At 44.3% G+C, this 22,260-nt stretch overlaps 1 protein-coding gene across 3 annotated transcripts in view; it reads left to right on the forward strand.

Moving 5' to 3' along the window:
• The window catches only part of BRF1 (BRF1 general transcription factor IIIB subunit), a 195,972-nt gene that overhangs the window by 121,676 nt on the left and 52,036 nt on the right, over window positions 1-22,260 (forward strand). For all 3 annotated transcript variants that reach the window (XM_028744966.2, XM_028744875.2, XM_028745043.2), the window contains 4 exons: window positions 12,183-12,244; window positions 13,323-13,404; window positions 15,630-15,685; window positions 20,811-21,067. In XM_028744966.2, the coding sequence (XP_028600799.2) occupies window positions 12,183-12,244; window positions 13,323-13,404; window positions 15,630-15,685; window positions 20,811-21,067 (457 nt within the window). The remainder of the gene's footprint in view (window positions 1-12,182; window positions 12,245-13,322; window positions 13,405-15,629; window positions 15,686-20,810; window positions 21,068-22,260) is intronic.

Below are 22,260 nucleotides of genomic sequence, written 5' to 3' on the forward strand. Positions count from 1 at the left end.
AGCTTTTAAAAACAAGTACAGCATGTCCTTGTTTTACTACTGAGGCCTCAGTTGTTCTTAGGAAAATAATTGGAAATGCTCCTTCTGTACCACTTTTATTTCTGTCTGTCTTGCACAGTTGAGCCACTGAGCAGGCTTTGACATGTGGGGGACCCTTGTAAGGAACAGGAAGTCCTCTTTGTCTCCTTTTCACACCCCTACCTGTGTACCTTCTGCCACACAGCCCATTCCCTGTCCTTTAGCATCCCTCTGCTTCTCCCAGGGAGTCAAGTGTCCAAAATATATGGAAGGGCAATGAAGTTTTTTCCAGTTTGAGATTCTATTTGCTTTTGTTGCCGGAAGCCTATTTTGTTCTGTGTTTTGTTTGTTTCATTATGGCCCTCACATTTTTTTGATGCTCCTTCCTTCCTTCCTTCCTTCCTTCCTTCCTTCCTTCCTTCCTTCCTAACATTTTTGTTGCTATCAGTGATAGCGGCGGCAGCAGAGTCAACATCAATGGCCACCCTTTGCTTTTCTCAGTGCAGCATCGTTTTGGAGCTTTTCGTGGGGAGAAATGGTTGCCACCTTTAAAAAATGCCCCAAAGGACCTCTCCAAACGGAGTGAATGGGTGGTAAAATGGCAATCACTGTTGAACGGAAGCAAGTGTCGAGTGATGCCTGTTAGGGCAAAAGTAATCTTAATTTCACATATGTGCTGATGGGGTCTGAACTGGTGGTGACTGACCAGGACAGCTCAATAAAGATGTTGGCGTTATCCAGCAGGCTTTTCTTACGTCTTGTCTATAGCACTTGTCTACTACAACTCTCCCCATGCTCCCCCCCCCCCCCGAGGGTTCATGAAAGAGCACATTCACTTTTGCAAACGTGCACCTGGAAACGAGAGTAATTGGTAGGGGTGGGGGGTGGGCAGGTTCAAATGGGGATCTGGCTACAAATACTAATGATTGATTGATTCAAGAGAAAAGCCAAGTAAGAAGTACACAGCAAGATGCAAGTTAGAAGACATGAAAGTTTGTGTAGTTAAATCTTTCTGATTTGTTTCCATGGTAGAATTGTACCAATTTGCTGCTTAGGTTGCCAGTAGTGTGCCCATGGGGACACTCTTTATTTTAATAATTGCATGTGTGTGTGGTGGTGGGGACTTTCTAGTTCTCTCATACACACACACATTTCAAGATAAAATGGGTACATGACAGAAGATGTAATAGCTGGGCTGAATCTCATTTTCTCTTTTTGCATTTGGTGAGTCATAGGGCTGTTTTGACCTTCAGCTTGCCTTTTAAAAGTGGTGCTAAGGAGATGCCTAGTGCAGGGGTCAGCAACTTTTTTCAGCCGTGGGCTGGTCCACCGACCCTCAGACCTTGTGGGGGGCCGGGCTATATTGGGGGGGGGGAAATGAACAAATTCCTATGCCCCACAAATAACCCAGAGATGCATTTTAAATAAAAGCACACATTCTACTCATGTAAAAACACACGGATTGACCATCCACGCACCGCATTGAGAAGGCAATTGGGCCACATCCGGCCCCCGGGCCTTAGTTTGCCTTCCCCTGGCCTAGTGCATAAAGCCTGATCTGAGGATATAATTATGATTTCTGGCAAGAAAGATCTTAAATAGAGTAAAAACGAAATTAGCCACAGGCCATGTCTTGCTCTATAATGTTAAAGGTTTCATTAGCTTTACAAACTCCTGGGACTATGAAACAGGTGTGTTAATAAATGGCAGGTAGGCTAAGCAGCTTCTGTTTGACTTGGTGCATGTAGAGCCAGCTTCTGTCCAGCCCTGCGTAAATGGACAGTTTTAAGAAGCCAGCATGCTTTCTCTAGCCTTAAAAGCCTAGATTGATAAGAGATAATCTCCTCTCTTCTATCTACAATACTGCTTTTAATGTTGATTCTTGATTTTTATCTTACCCCTCTGCTATTTCCTTGTTGCATTTATGATTTTATTTGCATTGTTCATTGTGCCCCACTTTTGGAATTAATCCGATTTGAAAAGTGAGCTAAAAATAGCCTAAATGCATAACAAATGTTGTCAATGTACTGGCATTTGCATGTATGGCATTATCTTCCTACTGAGGCTAGCTAGAACCCAAGCCTGAGCATCTTTCAGAAGTGATGCAATATTTTAAACTGAGCTTGCTCATTCTGGATATCCAATGTCAAAGGGATGGCTATTGTGCTTTTAGTGTTTCACTGGTATTTTTTGCAGCAAACACATCCTGTTCTGTCATAGACATGCTTTGCCCACAAAAAGCCTATGGCTCATTCCCTGGTATATTCGGTTAAAAGGATCTCAGGTAGCAGAAAGAACTCTGCTTGTGGCCTTGGAGACCTGCTGATAGTTAGAATAAACCAGCATCTTATAACCTGCCGTTCTTCTGATGTTTTGGACTACAATCCCCATAAACCTTACCTTAGTGAAGAGCTCACTTCGAGAAACAATATAACTCAGGTGCTTAGGAAGGCCCAACAGAGACTCCATTTTCTCAGGGTCTTGCAAAAGAACAATGTTAAACGACAATTGATGACCTCCTTCTACCAGTCCACAATAGAAAGTGTCCTCTCATATTGTTATCACAGTGTGGTACGTTGGCTTGACAGCCACGAACAGAAAGTCTTTACAGAGGGTGGTGAACACAGCACATGATACCACGGGCTGCCCCCTGAGCTCGCTAGATGACATTGCAAGGGATTGTTGCTTTAGGAGAGCGAGAAAAATTATCAGGGATGATTCACACCCCGGCCAGCACCTCTTTAATCTTCTACCCTTGGGCAGGAATTATAGAAGTATAATCAGTCGTACCAACAGGCTAAAAAACAGTTTCTATCCGTGGGCTGTTAGGCTGCTGAACGGAAAATAATTTAGTGCAACTGACTTTCGGGGTTGGTGTGTTGTGTGACAACCACACAGAGTGCAATGAGATTGAGTGTGTGTGTGGGGGGGGGGGGGGGCTCGGTTAATTTCATTGTACACAGGTTGTACATTGACAATAAAGCTTTTATTAAACCATGGCCATTTTGTTGACCATGCTGGCTGGGGCTGATGGGAGTTGTAGTCCACTGCATCTGGAAGGACCAGGTTAGAAAAGACTGGAGTAGACAGTACTAGGCTAGATGGACTCACGTCTGAGTTTTGAAAATGGATGTCACACATGAACCTCAGTGTATCTTGAAACATCAGGCAGGGGCAGACAACATAGTATACTCTAGTTGGGTTGCGGGTGGTGCAGTGATTGAAAACCACTGAGCCTCTTGGGCTTGTTGATCAGAAGGTCGTGGTTCACATCCCCGCAATGGGGTGAGCTCCCATTGCTCTGTCCCAGCTCCTGCCAACCTAGCAGTTTGAAAGCATGCTAAAGCAGGCTGGTGTGCTCTGGTCCATGGGGTCACGAAGAGTCGGACACGACTAAACAACTAAATAACAACAAAGCAGGCTGGGCCCTTTAAAATGAAAGGGCTCCTCTCACAGAAGGCAGAGCTAGCTACTGACCTGGAGCTGAAGCTCCTGTTTAAGGCTCAGCCTGAGGACTACTGCTGCTGAAACAACATATGAACTCCACTCTTATGAGACCTCCAGCCTGAGCCCTGCATGGAGCTGTCCAAAGTACCACTGAAAAGCCTTGCATTGCCTCATTACTGCTGAGGCCATAATTTAAAACAGGACATCAAACAGAAATAAAACACATGCTTTGGGCTTCACTGGGGTATTCAGGAGGCAGCGGCAGCAGCGGCAGCAAGTAAGTTTGAACAGCTTTGCAAAAGTTCTAGTGTTGCAGCTTTGGGGCTTATATTGTTAAAGGCCAGAACAGATGTGATGTTTAATTCATAATGGCATTTGTCACGTTTGTTTTTTTCCTTTAAACAGCAGCCGTGGGGCGGGGGGTGAGGGTCCTTAACTGGGACCTTGGGGTTTAACTCTTTCCCCCAAGCCTCTGCAACAACAAAATTGCTCCCTAAGGTGTTGTTAGCCCCAGAAAGGAAGCTACCACGGACTTACAATACATGTTTCATTTTAACAACAGAAGTTGGGCTCTGTTATATGTAAGATACTTCACAGAACCGACATTTCTTTTCTTTTTTTAAAACATGGTAAGCAGAAAACGTTTTGTTGTATAAATTTTTCTTTTGGGTGGTTTGATTTCCAGCTCCACAATTAGAGCCTGGAATTGCAGGAGCACAAGCCTACAAACGAAAGCGCCGTCTACAACATCTGGAAGAGATGGTGTGGCCATAAGTGCGCTCATATGCTTGCCTGAAAGCCCAGCCAAGTGAAGGCCCCCATACCACCATTATGGGTCGCAGGCCCTTTTTTGTACCGCAGCATGACCAAGCCTAAAAGCCACGCTGACTGCAGAAGCCACCCTGGAAGGTGTCAAATGCTGAATCAGCCATTTCTCCTTTCTCCCTGGCTTCTGTGGGAAGCCTTGACGGCAAAATCTGGCAGCAGAAAGAAACTGACGGGGATTCTTGAGAGACCAGAATAGGACTGGAGATGGGGAAATGCCTCAAAATCTAATTCCTTCGCACTTCCTTGCTAGCAACCTCCTTCTGTGCATCTCGTTGACATTTTCGCTGCCTTATTCCTGAGGGTGTGCTGTGTAACCTAATCCCTTTGGCAAGGTCAGACTGTTTGTAATCCAGTTAACACAATTCATGTTTTTAAACCCTCCTTTGTTTTAAACCCCACATGGTGGAGTGGGAGAGAGAGAGCCTGGGCATGTCTGATCATCTCTTTAATTCCTCCCATCATCCCTACCCGTTTTCAGCCAAGCCTGAAAAATTGTTCTGTGTAACTTGAAACCTTGCTTTCAGCATTTGGAGTGATACTTTTATCAGGACAGCTGTCACCTCACATGCTCCATGTTATTCATCCTGTGGGACCTGCATACCTAGAAAGGTCTACCATCAGGAAATGTGATTCGCTGGTGTGATGGTGTCCCAGTTTTGCTAGAGCAGCTTTCTCCACCCAAGTACCCTCCTACCATCTTAGACTGCAACTCCCATCAGTTCCAGCCAGCCTGACCATGGACTTGTAGTCCAAACATCTGGAGAGCACCTGGTTTAGGAAGACTGGGCTGGAGTGTGACAAAGAGAGGCAGCTCAAAGATTGGTGCTACATCCTATCCTATCATTATGCCTGTGGGCAAAGGGCTTCATTTATAGATCCCTGGTAGGCAGAACTTACAGGTTGTTGTTGTTTAGTCGTTTAGTCATGTCCGACTCTTCGTGACCCCATGGACCAGAGCACGCCAGGCACTCCTGTCTTCCACTGCCTCCCGCAGTTTAGTCAAACTCATGCTGGTAGCTTTGAGAACACTATCCAACCATCTCGTCTTCAGTCGTCCCCTTCTCCTTGTGCCCTCCATCTTTCCCAACATCAGGGTCTTTTCCAGGGAGTCTTCTCTTCTCATGAGGTAGCCAAAGTATTGGAGTCTCAGCTTCAGGATCTGTCCTTCCAGTGAGCACTCAGGGCTGATTTCCTTAAGAATGGATAGGTTTGATCTTCTTGCAGTTCATGGGACTCTCAAGAGTCTCCTCCAGCACCATAATTCAAAAACTTACAGGTAGATATGTGCAACTGTTGGGGAAATAATCACTTGCGAGGGCAATCATAATTTAAAAAGCAAGGAGGGAGTGGAGCATAACTCCTTCTCTACTCCAAATCATAACCACTTGTGGCTCCACACACATACACACAGAGAAAGAGAGAAAGGGGCATAATGCAAGACATATTTGCCTCTATTATGTATGTCTAGAACAATGCTTCCCAAAGTTGAGTCTCCAGCTGTTTTTGGACTACAAAAACAGCTGGAAACCCAAATTTGGGAAACACTGATCTAGAACTATGTTTAATGTCTAGTTTCATCATCTGCCCATTGCTAGGGATATTGCTGTTGGTACAACAGAGTTCCCAGGTGCAGACATTTACCCCCACTGCATATGGATGTATGGAAAGCTTTTAATGTTTGATGTTTCCATGTGTTCCTTTATACTTTGTTGGAAGCTGCCCAGAGTAGTTGGGGCAACCCAGTCAGATGGGCGGAGTACGAGAAAAGAACATTCTTATTATTTCACTGGTAGGGTAGAAAATAAGGTGTTTGCTCCACAGACACCATTGGGGTTGGTGTTAAATTCATATTCTGCCTCTGGTGACCCCTCCCTCCTGTCACTGAGGGTCAATCTTGCTGCTATATACATATCGCCATCCCGTCCTCTGCATATGAGGAATCCATGCTATTTCTTGAATAGCAAGAGAAGGGTAGTGGCTCATTTTACAGACTGACCAGTGGGGAGTGCCCAGCGCTGCCTGGGATGTTTAGGAAACCAAGAAGTATTGTAAGTGAGTTTGGACTAAAATAGGTGAAGTCACTCCAAAGTCACATTTTGGTCTGCCACCTCGATTCAAAATGGCACCCAGCTTGCGAACAATGAAGACGGCTGCCCCCACCTTGGGAACCTTCAGGAATTCCTCATCTGCATATGAAGAATCCATTCTGTTTCTTAAAGTGCAACAGAATGTTGGCAGCTGATTTTATAGACCGATAGTGGTTTGAGAATGGACAAGGGTGGTGAGGCAAATAGCTGTTCATCGTGCATTTGGTTTACGTTAGTGTTTGTGGCTTAGATCTCATGTTTGGTTTATGTCTTGGCATGAAAGTGCTTATTTATGAATAGCCCAATTGATTTTCCAAGGTTAAAATCCATAGTTTGGATCATGCAGTGGAAATCTACAACATTTCTGTTTCATTTGCAAACCCAATAATTATTGTTGCATTGAAGTTCTTGACATCTGTGCTAAAGCGTTTTAAAAAATTAACCACCATGGAACCATACAGCACAAATCGTTTTTGTTTTATAGCATAGTACTTATTTAATAGCCTGGTTCAGTAAAATTGAAGTGTTCTTAACTGTACAGGCTTCAGAGGATTCCCTGCAATTCACTTAGTGGCTGGTTCTAAGGAAATCCTCTTATTTGGACATAGTTTTGTCCTTCTGTCAGAGAAATAAGAAACGTCCTTAAGGCTGTGATGTCATCAGCGCCTCTTTCAAAGTATAATCTCAAATCAATGCATTCTTTTAAAGCTAAAGACAAAAAGTCACGACTTCTTCCACTGCAAGTAGCAGTATGCAATACTTAAGATGTAGGGCTCAGTCCAGCCCTCTTAAGCTTTCAGTGGGAGAGTTTTAAGCACACACACTCTGCCGGAATCAGTGGGGCTTAAATGGGCTTAACTTTGGCTGCGCCTTGCCTGTGGTCTGTGTCTGCCCCAGCACATCCCTCTTTAAATCTTTTGCAGCTGGTCACATGCTTATGAGCCTTGCATCGGGAACTCTTGTGCTCTTTGCAAATACGTTTTGTGCCAAGGTAACCCCAGATTCTGCACAAGAAGAAAGAGCTGGATTTTGCAACCTTCCCCATGCCCCCTGCTTTGCTGGTCTCCTCTGCCAGCACCCAACAAGGAAAATGAGGAGATTGCCTGAAGACTCTGGGTTGAGCTCTCATTTCCAGGTGGGCAGGGTGGAGCCGAGCGTTTAGCCTTGTCAGGTGAAGGAGGCCTAAAAGGAGTGAGAGAGGGTCATCTTCTGCTGCCGTTTCCATCAGAAAATGGGAGCTCGCATTAGAGGCCACTGTGATACTTACTGCACAGGCCTCTGGGACAATTTCCCATTTCACAGTAGGAAATGTTAGCTATGGAGGATGCCATTCTTGTGTGCGGTCAGACAATGTTCCTACAGGGCAATGAATGATTGCCCTAGAGACTCATCACAAGGGCCTCTGGAACGGTCTTGTACTCCACACCTTCAATGCAAGCTGGCATTCCCAGTGTAGCTTCCTATAGGACTGGTGTATGGCAAGCAGTTCTCCTGTTGGGAAATTAGATGTGTCTCCGCATCTTCCTATGGTGTCAATGTGCCCTCTGCAGAAAGGAAAACGTTGGCAGGTGCCCAGCCATGCCGCATATGATTAAGAGCTGTAAAACTGCTAGAAATCTATTTTTTAAAGGGCAGACAATATAAAACCACAGAATCAATAGTGTTATCAAGTCCTAGTCTGGTGATAAAAAGCCAGAGAACTAATTCCCAGAGAAAACAGGTTTTCAGGGTGTACTCCCTCCCAGAGGTCATTCCAGAGCTTTGGTGCTGCTCCTTAGAAACCCTTGCTTTTTCCTATTAGTTTTCTAATTTCTCTAGAAGGAGGGCTTCTGAGCAGAGCTTTAGATGATGAAGATCTGAATGGTCAACAGACAGGTAGAAATGTAGTTGTTCCAAACATAGTTTTACAAAGCCCAATCCAAAAGCAACAGGTATGTGAAACTGCCCTTGCAGTGAACTACACAACTGATCAATCTAAGGCAAGGTTATTGATCCCTGACTGTTACTAGCTCTCGAAGCTCTTTGGTGGAGGTCTTTCCTTGCCCTCCTCCTATCTGAAATTCTGACCACAGATACGAAGGATTGAACCTAGCACTTTTTACAAGCAAAACATATGCTCCTGCACTGAGCACCCCCTTCCCCTTCTTTTGCAACCCTTGTGCTTATCTTCAGAAGGCCTGGGGCAGGGGGAGGGGGAGGTGGCGGCTGCAAAGGGCATGGCAGGCGCTTTTAAGTTTCAGGACTGTAATTGACTTGGAGACTTGGTCGAAAGCCACAGAAGGTGCTAGTTACGCTGGAGAGATTAGAATGGGCAGGGAAGGTGGTGGTGGGTTCGCTTGTTGCTCCTTGCCCTTGTTTAACCATAAAGGCGCTCTCTGATCTGCTTACAGAATTAATAGCCTAAAGCGTTACCTCCTTTAAAAATCCAGAAGCCTGTTATTTACCTGTACCCTGCAGGCTTTGACTTCCTCTGGAAGGAAAAGAAGAAGAAGAAAGTCGAAACTTGCAAGGAACCACATCAAAACCATTCAGACCTGCTGTTTTAAGATCGTGGGCCAAAGGGTGGTCACATCTGTGTTTATGGAATACGCCGTTTCAGACATTTTTTTTATTAAATATGAGAATATTGTTCAGAAACTCTTTGGAAAAGTTGAGCCGAAAGGGGGTCCCTCCCCCCCCCCCCCCGGCTGACAAAGAGCCAAGAGTCAGGAGCTCCTTTTTCTCTCTCTCTGCCTCTGGAGCAAGCTGTTTAATGGACAACAGATGGTCATGCTCAGCAGTTAGGGCAGTTCAGCTGGTTTCGGCGATGATTGCAGCGGAGTTTGCTGTGGTGCATCAGAACAGCTGTTTTTCCTTTCTCAAATTTGAGCATTACAGTGGATGTTTATTTTATAACAAAACAGTTTTGTTTAGAGGGGACATAAAACCTGGGAGCTTGGATGCCCCGCGCGTTCTCAGCAAATCTTTGCACGTAATGAATGCCTGTCAGACAGTCTGAAGAGTGGCTATTTGCAAGCAGGACCAGGAGCCATCAATTACTCCCTATACATCTTCTCTCCGATATAAGTCATGCTTATTTCGGATCACTTCCTCTTAGATCCTTTTCCTGCAATTTGGCAGTTGGCAAATGACTTCTCTCTGCCTGCCACTGATGGAGGAAACAACTGGCACCAAATTCCAAAATTAGTTTAAAATTAAAGTGTTGACATAAAAACTGTTCCACAGCGCATGGAAATGGCCTAATTTTCAAACTGGCATATTAAGGATTTGTGTGTGTTTCAGGCACTTTCCCCTTTTCTGTTCTACAAAACGCTAAGAATAAATTTGGGAGGATTAGAGTAGGAAAATATACCCCAAAGCTCAAACCGGTTAAATTAACTTTTTTTGTGTGTGGGGAGCGGGGATGAAGAAATGTAAATGACCCAAAAAACTGAATTCAGTGCTGCAGAAAGCATTCCCTAATCAGCATATGGTTTGCCTATTAATTTTTGAATAATGACTTTAAACAAGAGTAGGCAGAAGGTTGCTAGTGGCCCCACTGGTAGGCCACCCTCTTCTGCCTGCTGGTTGCTGAGATTCTTGCATAGCATGTCAGATTAGGGGGACCTTGAACTGGTTCAATAAAGCACTTCTTTTGTCCTTAAGCGAGAATTTATACTTAGGTAACTCTTGTAACCTTCGAGAATTCTTGGAGAAAAAGTGGGCTGCAAGGAGGCAATTTTTGTCCCCATCTTCAAAAAGTGGGGGAAAGAAGAAGACTCGGGTAGCTACTGATTGGTGAAAACTCTGATCCTAAACCTCCGCTGCCTTGCGGCTATAGTCATTCATGAGAAAGGCTTTGGGACTAAACCCCCAGGAGCAATCCCTACCTGCTGTCATGCAGAACATTTTCAGGAGAATAAAAGGCTAAGGAGTAAACCCTACACAAATCCAGAGTGCAGTCCCTAAGGCGGTTGAATGGCACCTTGTACACCTCCCTCCGGCAACTCCTGCAGCCAAGCTGCTGCCAAACGTATTGCTCTGCTTTCCTTTGGACCACATCAGTGAATCCAAGGGGGAGGGGAGATTTGGGCAGCCCAGGTCCTCCATACACGCTGCCCAGTCTTGCACCCCGGGGAGGTCACTTCGGTGCTTCAAAGACAAGAGTGTGTAGAACGCTTGGCTAAGATGGGGGTTTATATCACCACTTTCCAAACTGAGTGACATTGGACCAGTCACCCTCTCTTAGCCCAGCCTAGCTCTCAGGGGCATTGTGAAGCTGAAATGCAATTAAGAGAGAACTGTGTACGTCTGTGGAGGTACCATAGCTGGGAAGGAGCCATAGCTCAATGGTAAGAGCCTGTGCTTTGTTTGCAGGATGTCCCAGGCTCAGTCCCTGGAATCTCTTAGTGTGCCCTCTGCCTGAGACCCTGCAGCCACTGCCGGTCAGAATAGAAAGGACTGACTAAGATGCGCAATCTAATGCGGTATAAGGCAGCATCCTGTATTTCTCTGAACAATTTGGAGGAAGTGTGGGATACAAATGCAATAAACAAATGATGGGATGTTGCTATATTCATTGGGCAGGTTGTCTGTCTTAATCTTCAAACTAGTCAGTGGAATTGTCCCACTCCTTCGCTTCCCTGCATTTCCAGTCAACCACAGAAAAAGCATTGGGCAGAGGAATTCCTGCTCCTTAGCAGGATATTTTGGGTGAACAATTCACCAAGCTGTTGCGTGCACATTGCAGAAAGCTAGCACTTGGTGAGTGGATATCTGAGCTCACTCAAAGTTGGTAAAAAGAAATAAATCTATGGGCCTAGCTCTGCCTTCTGGGTTATATGGTGTTATATGGTCTCAGCGGCCACTCCCAGTCACCAGTCCAGCTGCCGCATTCTGGATTAGTTGTAGTTTCCAGGTCACCTTCAAAGGTAGCCCCACATAGAGCGCATTGCAGTAGTCCAAGCGGGAGATAACTAGAACATGCACCACTCCGGCAATACAGTCTGCGGGCAGGTAGTTCAATGCTTCTGAGAATTGGCAGTGTTGACCAGAGCTTATTATGCTTTCTTCACTTCCAAGGATTGAGTGTTGTGGGTCTGTGTTTCCCCCCTGTAGTTGTAGGTCTGTAAGGGGAATAGGGGTCTCCTAACACCTCTCAGCACCCTTGACAAACTACAGTTCCCAGGATGCTTTGCGGGAAGCCATGACTGTTTAATGTGGGATGAGAGTGCTTTAAATTATAGCGCAGATGGGGCTTCAGTCAAGTGCTCCTTCTCAGCTGCTGGCCTCCTACCTAGGTATCTTACAACTGTGTCACACACACATGTATGTTCAGCAAGACACGAAGCAGATGTTGTGATTGGGCTGCATTTGCGCTAGTATTTGCCAGTCACATGGGGCAGGGCAGCAGCTGTTCAAATGTTGCATGTCCTTGACTTGGAGGAATTTTTAAAGTTCCTAACCTCTGATTCCATCATTTTGTATTTAATTGAGTGTTTGCCATTGAATCATATTATCGGTGATTCGCAAGGAGCCAAGGTGGGGGCGGGGGCCATGCCCTTTTGGTGTCTTCTCTCTAATTAACTTCAGTGACAAATTGTGTTCACACAAGAAACAGCAACAATAGGAGAGTGTCGTTAGGAAAACCTCATTTCTCCCCCTTTTTAATTTGGACGGGCCCCATCTTGTGAAAGATTGCTTTGTTAGCAAACCAGTTATCAGAAAGACCGCACTTCCGAGATGATTAAAGCCAGGGTTTGAATCGGAGTTGATTTGGAATGAATGCACACCCTAATTAAAATTTCTGTTGCTTCTATTTAGATGAAAATACTGGAGATGGTGAATTAGATCTAAGTGGAATTGACGACAGTGAAATAGATATGGTAAGAATGCTTCCTCTTTCTTACTCTGCCCCCGCCACCAATAAAATTGTCTCTGCATGCAGTATGCATTTTGTTTTACCGGGAATCAAAAATATCTGCTTTATTCTGCTGACGATGCATGCCATAATCGCTTAGATTATTATTTTAATTTTAATTGGTGGTACCAGCACCAATAGCAAGACATTAGAGCAACAGTGATGAGAAACCCACACAATGTCAGGTGTAGATTACAGATACAGATCACTGGCATAACATTTAGTGGTTGTCTGCAAGAATGACCAGATTTTTACAAAATCACAATGCTTGTAGTGTGTTATCAAAATGATCTCAAGAGAGGCAAACGCTGCAACTTTTTTTCTTTTTAAGGCATGCTATGGCTGGCTGTAGGGTCAGTGTTGCTCAAACTTGGGTCCCCAGCTGTTGTTGGACTACAACTCCCATCATCCCTAGCTAGCCAGACCAGTGGTCAAGAGTGATGGGAGTTGTAGTCCAACAACAGCTGGGGACCCAAGTTCAAGAAATGCTTCTAGGTGCTCCGGGACGAGGTACTTCCTTGTTGGTAGAGTGTTGCACTTTAAATATGTGTTGTGGAAGGAGGAGGGGTGGATTTAGACGGCTCTGTGGTACCCGCAAGAGTATCTCCTCCATACATTCAACTGTAAATAGTTCATTTAATGAAAGTCCACTTTGTGGTGACCACAGTGCTGGTATCGGGGAGCCCTCAGGAGCTCTGATGAGTGTTGTCTCCTCCCTTCCCTCCCTTGGTCCTCTTTTCAAGATTGTCTACCAACTGGATCTCCTTTGGTGGCTTCTCCTTTCTCCACACCCCCAATCCTTCTTCACCTATCTCATTCTATAACCTGCCTCTCTGCTGCCTTGCTTTCCCTTCTGCTCTTTGCCACACACCGATGCCTCTTTCTCTCCTCTCCGTCACGTAGAAGCCCCAGCCAGGTCAACGGAGGAGAGGTAGAAACGAGGAGGTGATGGAGTGGGCAGCAGCTGATGGGCAGAGTTCCTATGTCTGCTGCTGAAGAACAACAAAACCAAAACACTTACCTTTATTTCTTTTGGTCTCTAGTATATACTTAATGATTCCGAAGCCAAAATAAAAGCAGAACTCTGGATGAGGGAGAATGCAGATTATCTGAAGGAACAAAAGGGTAAGCCAAATGAATGGAAGTCTCTTTCGGGTGAGTCATGTAGTGAAGTCTTGAGGCTGAAAACATTCAACTGTGATTAATCACTTCATTGTAGACCTAATTCTGTTGCCTTTCAACAGGGTTTCTAACAGTGCCTTAGCAACCAGCGTGGTATAGTGCAGCCTTCCCCAACCTGATGCCCTCCAGATGTTTTGGACGACATCTCCCATCTGGTCTAGCCAGTCTAAAACATCTGGAGAACACCAGCTAGGGGAAGGTTGGTGTCGTCGATCGGGGATCCAGTTAGGACTGGGGAGGGGGAGAATCCCAATGCAGCTACAAAGCTTACTGGCTGATCTTGGGAGGTTGCTACTCTCTCATTGTCTAGCCTGCCCCACAAGGGAGGATAAATATATAGGGGTGCACCCTGTACCTTAAGCTCTCAGGATGAAGGGCAGGATGAAAATGAAACCAACGCTGGTTGTGGCATATTGTGGCATGACTAAGAGCGAGCTGCAAGCAAGCAAGATGATTTCAGATAAACTTGTTTCCGGAGGGGTAGCTATGTTAGGCTATTGCAGCAAAACCAACCAGTTGTTTGTAATATAATCATAGTGCCGTGCTTTACATCCTTGATGATAGGGTTTCTGAGATAATAGTCCAGTCCAGATGCTGTGCTGAACTCTTGGTTTTGCTTGCATGCATGAGCAGCAGTGCACTTGAAGCTCCCCCTCCTGTCTTCTCCTCTGGCCACAGCTAAGGGAAAGCTGTGCTAAGCATCCATTGTCTAAAACCACAGTTCCTTGTTCCATCCAAACTCAATGAACTCTAGTTAGCTTAAGCTCTATTTTGTTCAGATGAGTCAGGATTGGTGGACACTAACAAAACCTGGGGTGAGTGGGGATGGGGGGGGGGGAAACAAGCCAGGATCAAATTGAGACTTAAGATCATGGGTTATTTTCAAAGCATAGTTTAAACCAGCTAGAGTTCCTGAAGTTTGGATGTAATGGGGAACTGTGTTTAGTTTAGAAACAGAAGCGAAAACTTCTGATCTTCTTTCATGGCTGCTCCAGAGGAGGGGGTGGGATCATGCAAGTTTAAGGCACATGAATATTGTACTAAAACATAGTTTGGCATTGCATCTGAACCGGGCCAATGTATGCAAAAAGGCTTCAAGTCATATAAATATAAATTGCACTTGATCATTTGCTACATGTGTATGCCATCATTCCTCCAAGGAGCTTTGAGTAGTGTTTTAGCCTCACAATGACCCCGGCCCAAGTTAGGCTGGTAGAAAATTGTCTTTCTCAATACATCTCAAGGAGTTTCATAACTTCTTAGGGATTTGAACTTTGGTTTACCATCCCCTCCCAAATCCTGTAGCCATTACATGAGGTTTGCCTCCTTGAAAGGAATTCCGTGCAGAGCTTGACAGTTTGGTAGGGGGATTTATGAGACAACTGGTTTTCAAATCAATTTCCCCCTTTTCTAACTTAAAGGCCAGGGGTGGACAGGCAATAGACTATGGTTTACCAGCCACGTTTCTCCAGTAGATCACTTAGTATTTTCTTGGTGCTGAACTAGGCCTTAATCTGATCCAACAAACACCTCTTATATGCATTAGAAAGAGTGCAGTATCATGATAACCAATGCCTTAACTCATTCTTCGCCAGCCTGTTGCTCTCCGGATGCTTTGTGCTGGCTGGGGCTGATGGGAGTTGTAGTCACGTTAGGAGAGGCTGCCTTAACTTTAAATAAATCCCAAACATGCACACCTGCTTCACCAGCTTAGCATATACCAGTGGGTCACTTGGATTTGGGGTTGCTCTTTTTATAAGTAGATAATGGAACATGAAGCCAGTTTTTCCCTGCTCTAAAGCAGAGTTTTCTGTGTGTGCTTTCAAAATTTCAACTGTGCAAAGTACTGTGAAATTCTTTGTGCACATATAAAATTATTTTATTCCATGATATAATAATAATAATAATAATAATAATAATAATAATAATAATAATAATATAATTTATTATTTATACCCCACGCATCTGACTGGGTTTCCCCAGCCACTCTGGGCGGCTTCCAACAGAATATTAAAATGCAATAGTCTATTAAACATTAAAAGCTTCCCTAAACTCAGAATGACATACATGGGGTTCCCTTAGTTAAGTTGTCATTAAAACTACTCATAGTCTTCTATAATACTAGCCATACTTGTGCTTTCATACTACTTTTTTGTGTCCTCTTCCAGAAAAAGAAGCAAGGATAGCGAAAGAGAAGGAGCTTGGGATTTATAAAGAACATAAGGTAAATAAACTCTTTTGAATAAGCAGTCTGAAAATGTACATGGATAGACAATTTTAGTTCAGATTCACCATGCTTTTGGACCAGGCTGATTTAGAAAGCACAGGGGCAACCCAAAGATTAACTCAGAGAATTGTAGATTCGGAAGAGACCCCAAGAGTCATCTAGTCCAACCCCTGCAGTGCAGGAATCTCAGCTAAAGCATCCATGACAGATGGCCATCCAACCTCTGCTTAAAAGCCTACAAGGAAGGAGAGTCCACAACCTCCCAAGGGTTATCTTTCCACTGCTGAACAGCTCTTACTGTCAGAAAGTTCTTCCTGATGTTGAGTCGGAATCTCCTTTCTTGTAACTTGAAGCCACTGCTTTGAGCCCTAGCCTCCAGAGCAGGAGAAAACAGCTTGTTTCCTCTTCCACGTGACAGCCCTTGAGATCTTTGTAAATGGCTATCATATCTCCTCTTACTGCCAGAAGAGCGTTCTTCTTTAGTCAATCTAACCCTGCTTTGCAATAGGTGAAAAGGAAAAATCTTGCGTGACTTGGAAAAAACAACCCTGAGATGTGATATAAAAGCTTATATAAACTCTGTTTTGTTCAAATTCATACAGTTGCTTTTCTTCTTCTTTTACCTTGTAGGAGTAAATATTTTTTTAATCATCTTTTACTCAAACCTTCCTGATCATTAAAAAGAAAGAAAGAAAGTAATCTAAGCACTTTGTTCTCCAATTTTTTTTTGTTTTACCTGAATAATAATAATAATAAATTTTTATTTATACCCTGCCCTCCCCAGCCAAGACCGGGCTCATGTAACGTGTTTTCATTGTGGAGTTTTTTATAAAGGGAAATCTTTGGGAGGGCTTTTCAGGGATTATGTCTGTGCAGAGAGAATGCATCCACCACACTAAATATTTGTGTTGCCTTACTTCCTGTGCCTGGCATCAGGTGGAAGTGCTCCATTGTGAACCTCTTCATATCCTGGATTTGCTGAAGCTTCAGGGGTTGTTCTTGTTGTTCTTGTTGCTGCCATCAAAACAGTTCTTACCTTGGCAGTAGCAGTGACAACATAACGTGGTCAAAACCTGATGGACTACATATAACACATGTCTCGGTTACTAGGCAAGAAGGCTATTTTTGAAGCAAAAGAAATGTTGCCCAAGCAGTTGCCAGTGAACTGACATTAGATAGGCAAGCTTTTGGGAAACATCTGAGACCCAGAAAAGCCCTCTTCTAATTAATTGATTGAAGTTGCACTGCTTTATAGTTCAAGAAATCTCAAAGCAGTTGACATCCCAACAAATGCTGATGTGCAGTAGAATATATAAAAACACAAATTCCACATTCCATAATAGTAACATTCCACATTTTGAGGCAAAGGCACCCACACCAGCCAGCACTCCTCTCTTTAGAATGAATGGAAGGGTGAGCGTCCATTCAAGAGGAGAGGCTGAGACAGTGCAGACAGGAACAGAGCAGGAAGTGCAAGCCGTCTTTTGTATATTGTGGATGTTTAGGGGGAAATTTACTAAGTCCTTTCTTAGCGGGCATGCTGACGGACCCTGGCATAGGGCTTTTGCGGCTAAGAAATCGTGTATCTCATTCCCCTATCTGCTTTACACATTTGTGGTTTTGCATATAGACCAGGCTTCCTCAACCTCGGCCCTCCAGATGTTTTTGGCCTACAACTCCCATGATCCCTAGCTAGCAGGACCAGTGGTCAGGGATGGTGGGAACTGTAGTCTCAAAACATCTGGAGGGCTGAGGTTAAGGAAGCCTGATATAGAGGAAAGGGGGTCACTTATTTGATGGAACTCGGGCTTTGCATCCCAGCTTCACTTCCTGGCACTGCCTAGCAGGGATGGAAGATGCTCCTTTCTAAAACCCTGAGAGCTGCTGCCAGTCAGTGCAGGTAGTACTGAGCTAAGTGGGCCAGTGGTCTGACTCAGAACAAGTCTGCTTCCTATGCTTCTATTGCTGCATTTAAATCGTCCTTAATTCCCCCATGACTGAGCAGCTTTTGGGTTTAATGCAGTATGCGTCTAGCTGTCCTTGTTGCTTTGACTAGCACACGCCATTTCTCAGAGGCTTGCATTAACCCAACCCCATTAACAGGCAGGTTTCCAACTCCATGTATTCCACTTGGCTGCCTTCACTGATCTGTGGAGTGGCAGTCCTGCGGGAACTCTCGAACACAGCTCTCTACTTTTACTTAAACTGCTGCTGTATCCCTTGAGCTTTTTGCTGTAATTCTACTTGGTATTTATGTTCCATTCTGGCTTGCACTCAGTCTTTGTACCTACTTTTGCTGGTGGCGGGGCAGTTTTAGTGAGAATATGCTTCCTTAATATTTTATTTTTACTAAAACAAAACAAAACAAAACAAAAGCCATCCTCTGCGACTGGGGGAAAAAAATCTAGACTTCAGCAATAAAGGACTTACATATTGTAGGGAATTTTCAGCAAGGAAAGCCTGGGGGAGGAATGTGTGATATTCCCCGTGTGGAAACCAGGAGCTGCAAGCTAAAAATATTATCAGCCTTTAGCATAGGAAGGAGGCTGATAAAATGGAATATGACTGAAGAGAAATGCAAGCAGGTTGGAAAGAGCAACTCACAGCACGATCCTATCTATGTATGTCTCCAAAGTCATGTTGTCAGTCAATCAGTCAGTTAGTTATATTTTGATTGTTCATAGCCAATGGCCATTACAAGAAGGCAATTCAAGAGTAAGCTAAATAGATAACGTTTGCAGAAATGCCAGTTGTCAAAAGTTAAAACCATAAAGTTATCCAAATTGTTTAAATTTTTTAAAAAATCTATTTGGCGTTCAACGTTTTCAAGGAAACCAAGCCTTACGAGGAGCGCTTGAAGGAGCTGGGTGTGTATAGCCCAGAAAAGAGGAGGCTGAGAGGAGAAATAATAGCCATTTACAAATATCGCAAGGGCTGCCACATGGAAACAAGCTGTTTTCTCCTGCTCTGGAGGGTGGGACTCGAACCCATGGCTTCAAGTTGCAAGAAAGGAGATTCCGCCTAAACATCAGAAAGACCTTTCTGACAGTAAGAGCCGTTTGGCAGTGGAACGGACTCCCATGAGAGGTTGTGGACTCTCCTTCCTTGGAGGTTTTTAAGCAGAGGTTGGGTGGCCATCTGTCATGGATGCTTGAGCTGAGATTCCTGCATTGCAGGGGGTTGGACTAAATGACCCGTGGGGGTCTCTTTCAACGCTGCGATTCTGCGATTCTAGAAGGTGCTATAGGTAGCAGACATGTCTTTATTGGATAGCAATGAAATGATTTAGAAAAAAAACATTTTCAGTTGAATGGGACTTATTCCCAGGTAAATCAGGTACAGGATCGCAACCATTGTTTTCCTTTGCATGTAATGCCAGGAAGTCACCCAACAAATTCAACAGGCAGGAGCATTTAATATTGCCGCTTTCACACGCTGTGTGCAGTTGACCTGTTAAATGTTGTTCTATCAGATGCCGCTAATGCAGTTCAAAAAGGACCAGACAGGATTCATATGAATAGCAATTGATAGCAGGTTGTTGTTGCTGTTGTTGTTGGGTGGGCCAGTTTCCATGTAATGAGCAAGCACTGCACTCGTGCCCTTTCCCTTCCCTCACATGTTCTGCTTTGATGAGTTGCTTCCGTGGAAACCACAGGTGGGCTATAGATGCTCGCTCGTTACTACAAACCCAATGCTGTACAAAGTATGCCCCTGGGAAAATAAATGAAATTGCTTTTGAGACAAGAAAGACATTACAGCTGAACGCATGAGGGGCCAATTCACACAACCAGTTAAAACTTTCGTAACTCACTTCAACAGGTTCCCATGCATTATAAACATGGGAAACCCTCCCTTTGTGATTGGATATGGCTCAGTATACAGACTACTAAGCAGAGGAATACTGGAAGTTTTGGTCATACCCATGCAGTTCTGCAGGCATGTTGCTTCCAGTATGCATTCCTTGTATGCATATATTTGAAATGGGGAAATTCAGGATATCACGTGTGAAGCTGGTTCATTTATTACTTTCAGTGTATGGTGGCTGAGAACTCTGCAGCCAACTTCCTATAATGCGTAGCATGTTCCTGCATTTGTTGTTTTTATTTTGATTATGTGCTTTGTGGTTTTGTATTTTGATTTTATTCTGTGAACTGACCTGAGACCTGCGAGTATAGGGCGGTATATAAATTCAATAAATAATAAAATAAAATAGAAAGTGCAGACCAGCCCTATGTGGGGGTTTGTCTTCATGTTGTGACTCCACTTGACCCTGCACTTAGCCACAATCGGTGGCCAGAAATAAATGTCACAGTAGCCACACAGGTTTTCCCCAACAGTGGTGATTCTGTATTGAATCCCCTCCTCTTTCCATAATGTGTAGTTATGGCATATTGTGCTTCCCTGTACCACCAGTGGTTATCATGAGTTAGCAGAGGGAACCTAGTGATGTGGTGACGTGTGCTTCTTTTGCTACACATTGCAGAAAGAGGAGGGAGAGCTGACATTTTAAAATTACTGTGTTGGAGATGATGTGGGCAATGTTTTACAGAGTGAAAGAGAACAAGTCCCTACCTCAAGGAGCTTATAGTCTTAACTGCAGGGTGGCAATCCTGTAATCGCCATCATAGCTGGTTCTGGTCTCGGCCCAACTATTGGAACTCTCACCCATTTGCTTAATTGTGGTCAAAAGGCAGGAAAAAATAATCTGGACCTCAAAACAGAGGTGGCTATCCATCAGCAGGACTGATGTAGCTTTAATTCACCTAAAGGATCATTCAATTTTCTGGCTTCACCTGGCATTCATGGCTTCGCATGGTGGAGAAAGTACATTCTTTTAGAAATATTTGCTAGTTCCCATACGCGGTGGGCATTTTGATAGTTATTCAAACAAGCATTGCAACCCAGCGTCCTTAAGGGGCCAAAAATAATAGAGGATCTTCAATGAGCTCCATTATTCAGGATTTGGATTTTTTGCAGTGTGCCGATGCAACTGTGCCACCTATCAGTTCCTCTCTCAGCCAGCTGCCACCTGAGCAGTGATGATTAAACTGCAGCCCATTCTTCAGCCTCTGTAAAATTATTCTGATTGCCCCCTAAAATTGCTGTTTATGTTTTAATTAAGCCCAAGAAGTCTGCAAAGAAGCGGGAGCTGATCCAGGCCAGCACAGCGGGAGAGGCAATTGAAAAGATGTTGGAACAGAAGAAGATTTCAAGTAAAATTAATTATAACGTGTTAAGGGACCTCAACAGCAAAGGAGGTAGCTCACCAAAGAAAGACGATGACAGCACTGATGACAGCAGCAGCACCAAGAAACTGTCAAGAAGAAAATCTCTGGCGGCTCGGAATGTGGCCAACTCCGTAAACAGTGTGGGGAAAAGGTAGCACAATTCTTCATTTAAATCCTTCTCTCTTCAGTGAACGGTGTATCTATAGATTGTTAACAGTTCTCTGACACTCAGGTAATGTTGGGGCTTTCACTTTTAGTTCAGCGTGTGGGGCCAGAATGAATCATCCTCCACAGGCCACATGTTGGCTGGCAGCTCCATTGTGGCTTAATCACCATTACGTGAAGGCACCAGTCAGCCCTCAGTAACAAACTTTGCTTCTTAGAATTCTCTTATTCTTTTCTGTTCTTCCTTTTCCCCCCCTAAAGATCAGATTTTTTGTTAGCTGACGTGAAAAGCTTGCTGAAGCCTTCCCCACCCCCACCACATTTTTTCATGTTGATTTAAAAAAAATAATGGTTCTTGTCTTGCTGTGACAGTTTGCAGTAGCGTGATTTAGTTCTTTGTTTGAATTTTATTCCAAAATTTGGTGGCTAATTACTGCCTCGGATACAAAGCTTCCTAGAAAACATATATATATCTGTAGGTTGCATAAAATATTAGGGGGGAGGTCTATTGTGGAAGTGGGCACAATATTCAAATTTGGATGCATCTCCTGCATTTAAAATATATGTGCCTATTCAGCTGTCTTAACTCCTCCTCTGGTCTCTGCTGTCAATAAAATGAATGTCGGAGTTTTGAGATGATTTTGTTTATAGCTATTTCTTCCTGGCCAGCTTATGCTTTAAAGAGGCCAAGTTAGTTGGCCCTGCAGCTTCCCTTGGAGCATCTAGATGATGCCAGGTGATCTCCCAGAAGAACTTATTACCCCTGGTAAGGAATCTGTTGCAAGACATGCTTTCCCCGAGGCTGATGTCTTCCCATCTGCCTGTTTCCCATCCTCATTAAAGCTCAGCTATGAGTGCCTTCCTCTTTGGGGCAGGGCTATTTCGTAAATGGATGCAAATGGGCAGCGTGATGCAAAGTGACAGCTATAGCTGCAGGGGAACAGAGGATACTGCTGGCGCGGGATTTGCACCGGCACTGGGCTTCCAGGGCTGCTCTGACACCTTCCAACTCCTGTGTAATGAGCTGTCAGCAGCTCGAAATAAACCCCATGCCCCACACAGCTGCGCTGCACATGAGAACGGGGCAGATGTAATTTAGCACCACCAGTGGCGACTGCCACGCTAGCTGTAAGGCTCAAATCTAGTTTGAGTTTTCAATAAGAATGGCTGTACTGGGCC

The sequence above is a fragment of the Podarcis muralis genome, chromosome 1, assembly GCF_964188315.1.
Source record: "Podarcis muralis chromosome 1, rPodMur119.hap1.1, whole genome shotgun sequence".
Classification (NCBI taxonomy): Eukaryota; Metazoa; Chordata; class Lepidosauria; order Squamata; family Lacertidae; genus Podarcis; species Podarcis muralis.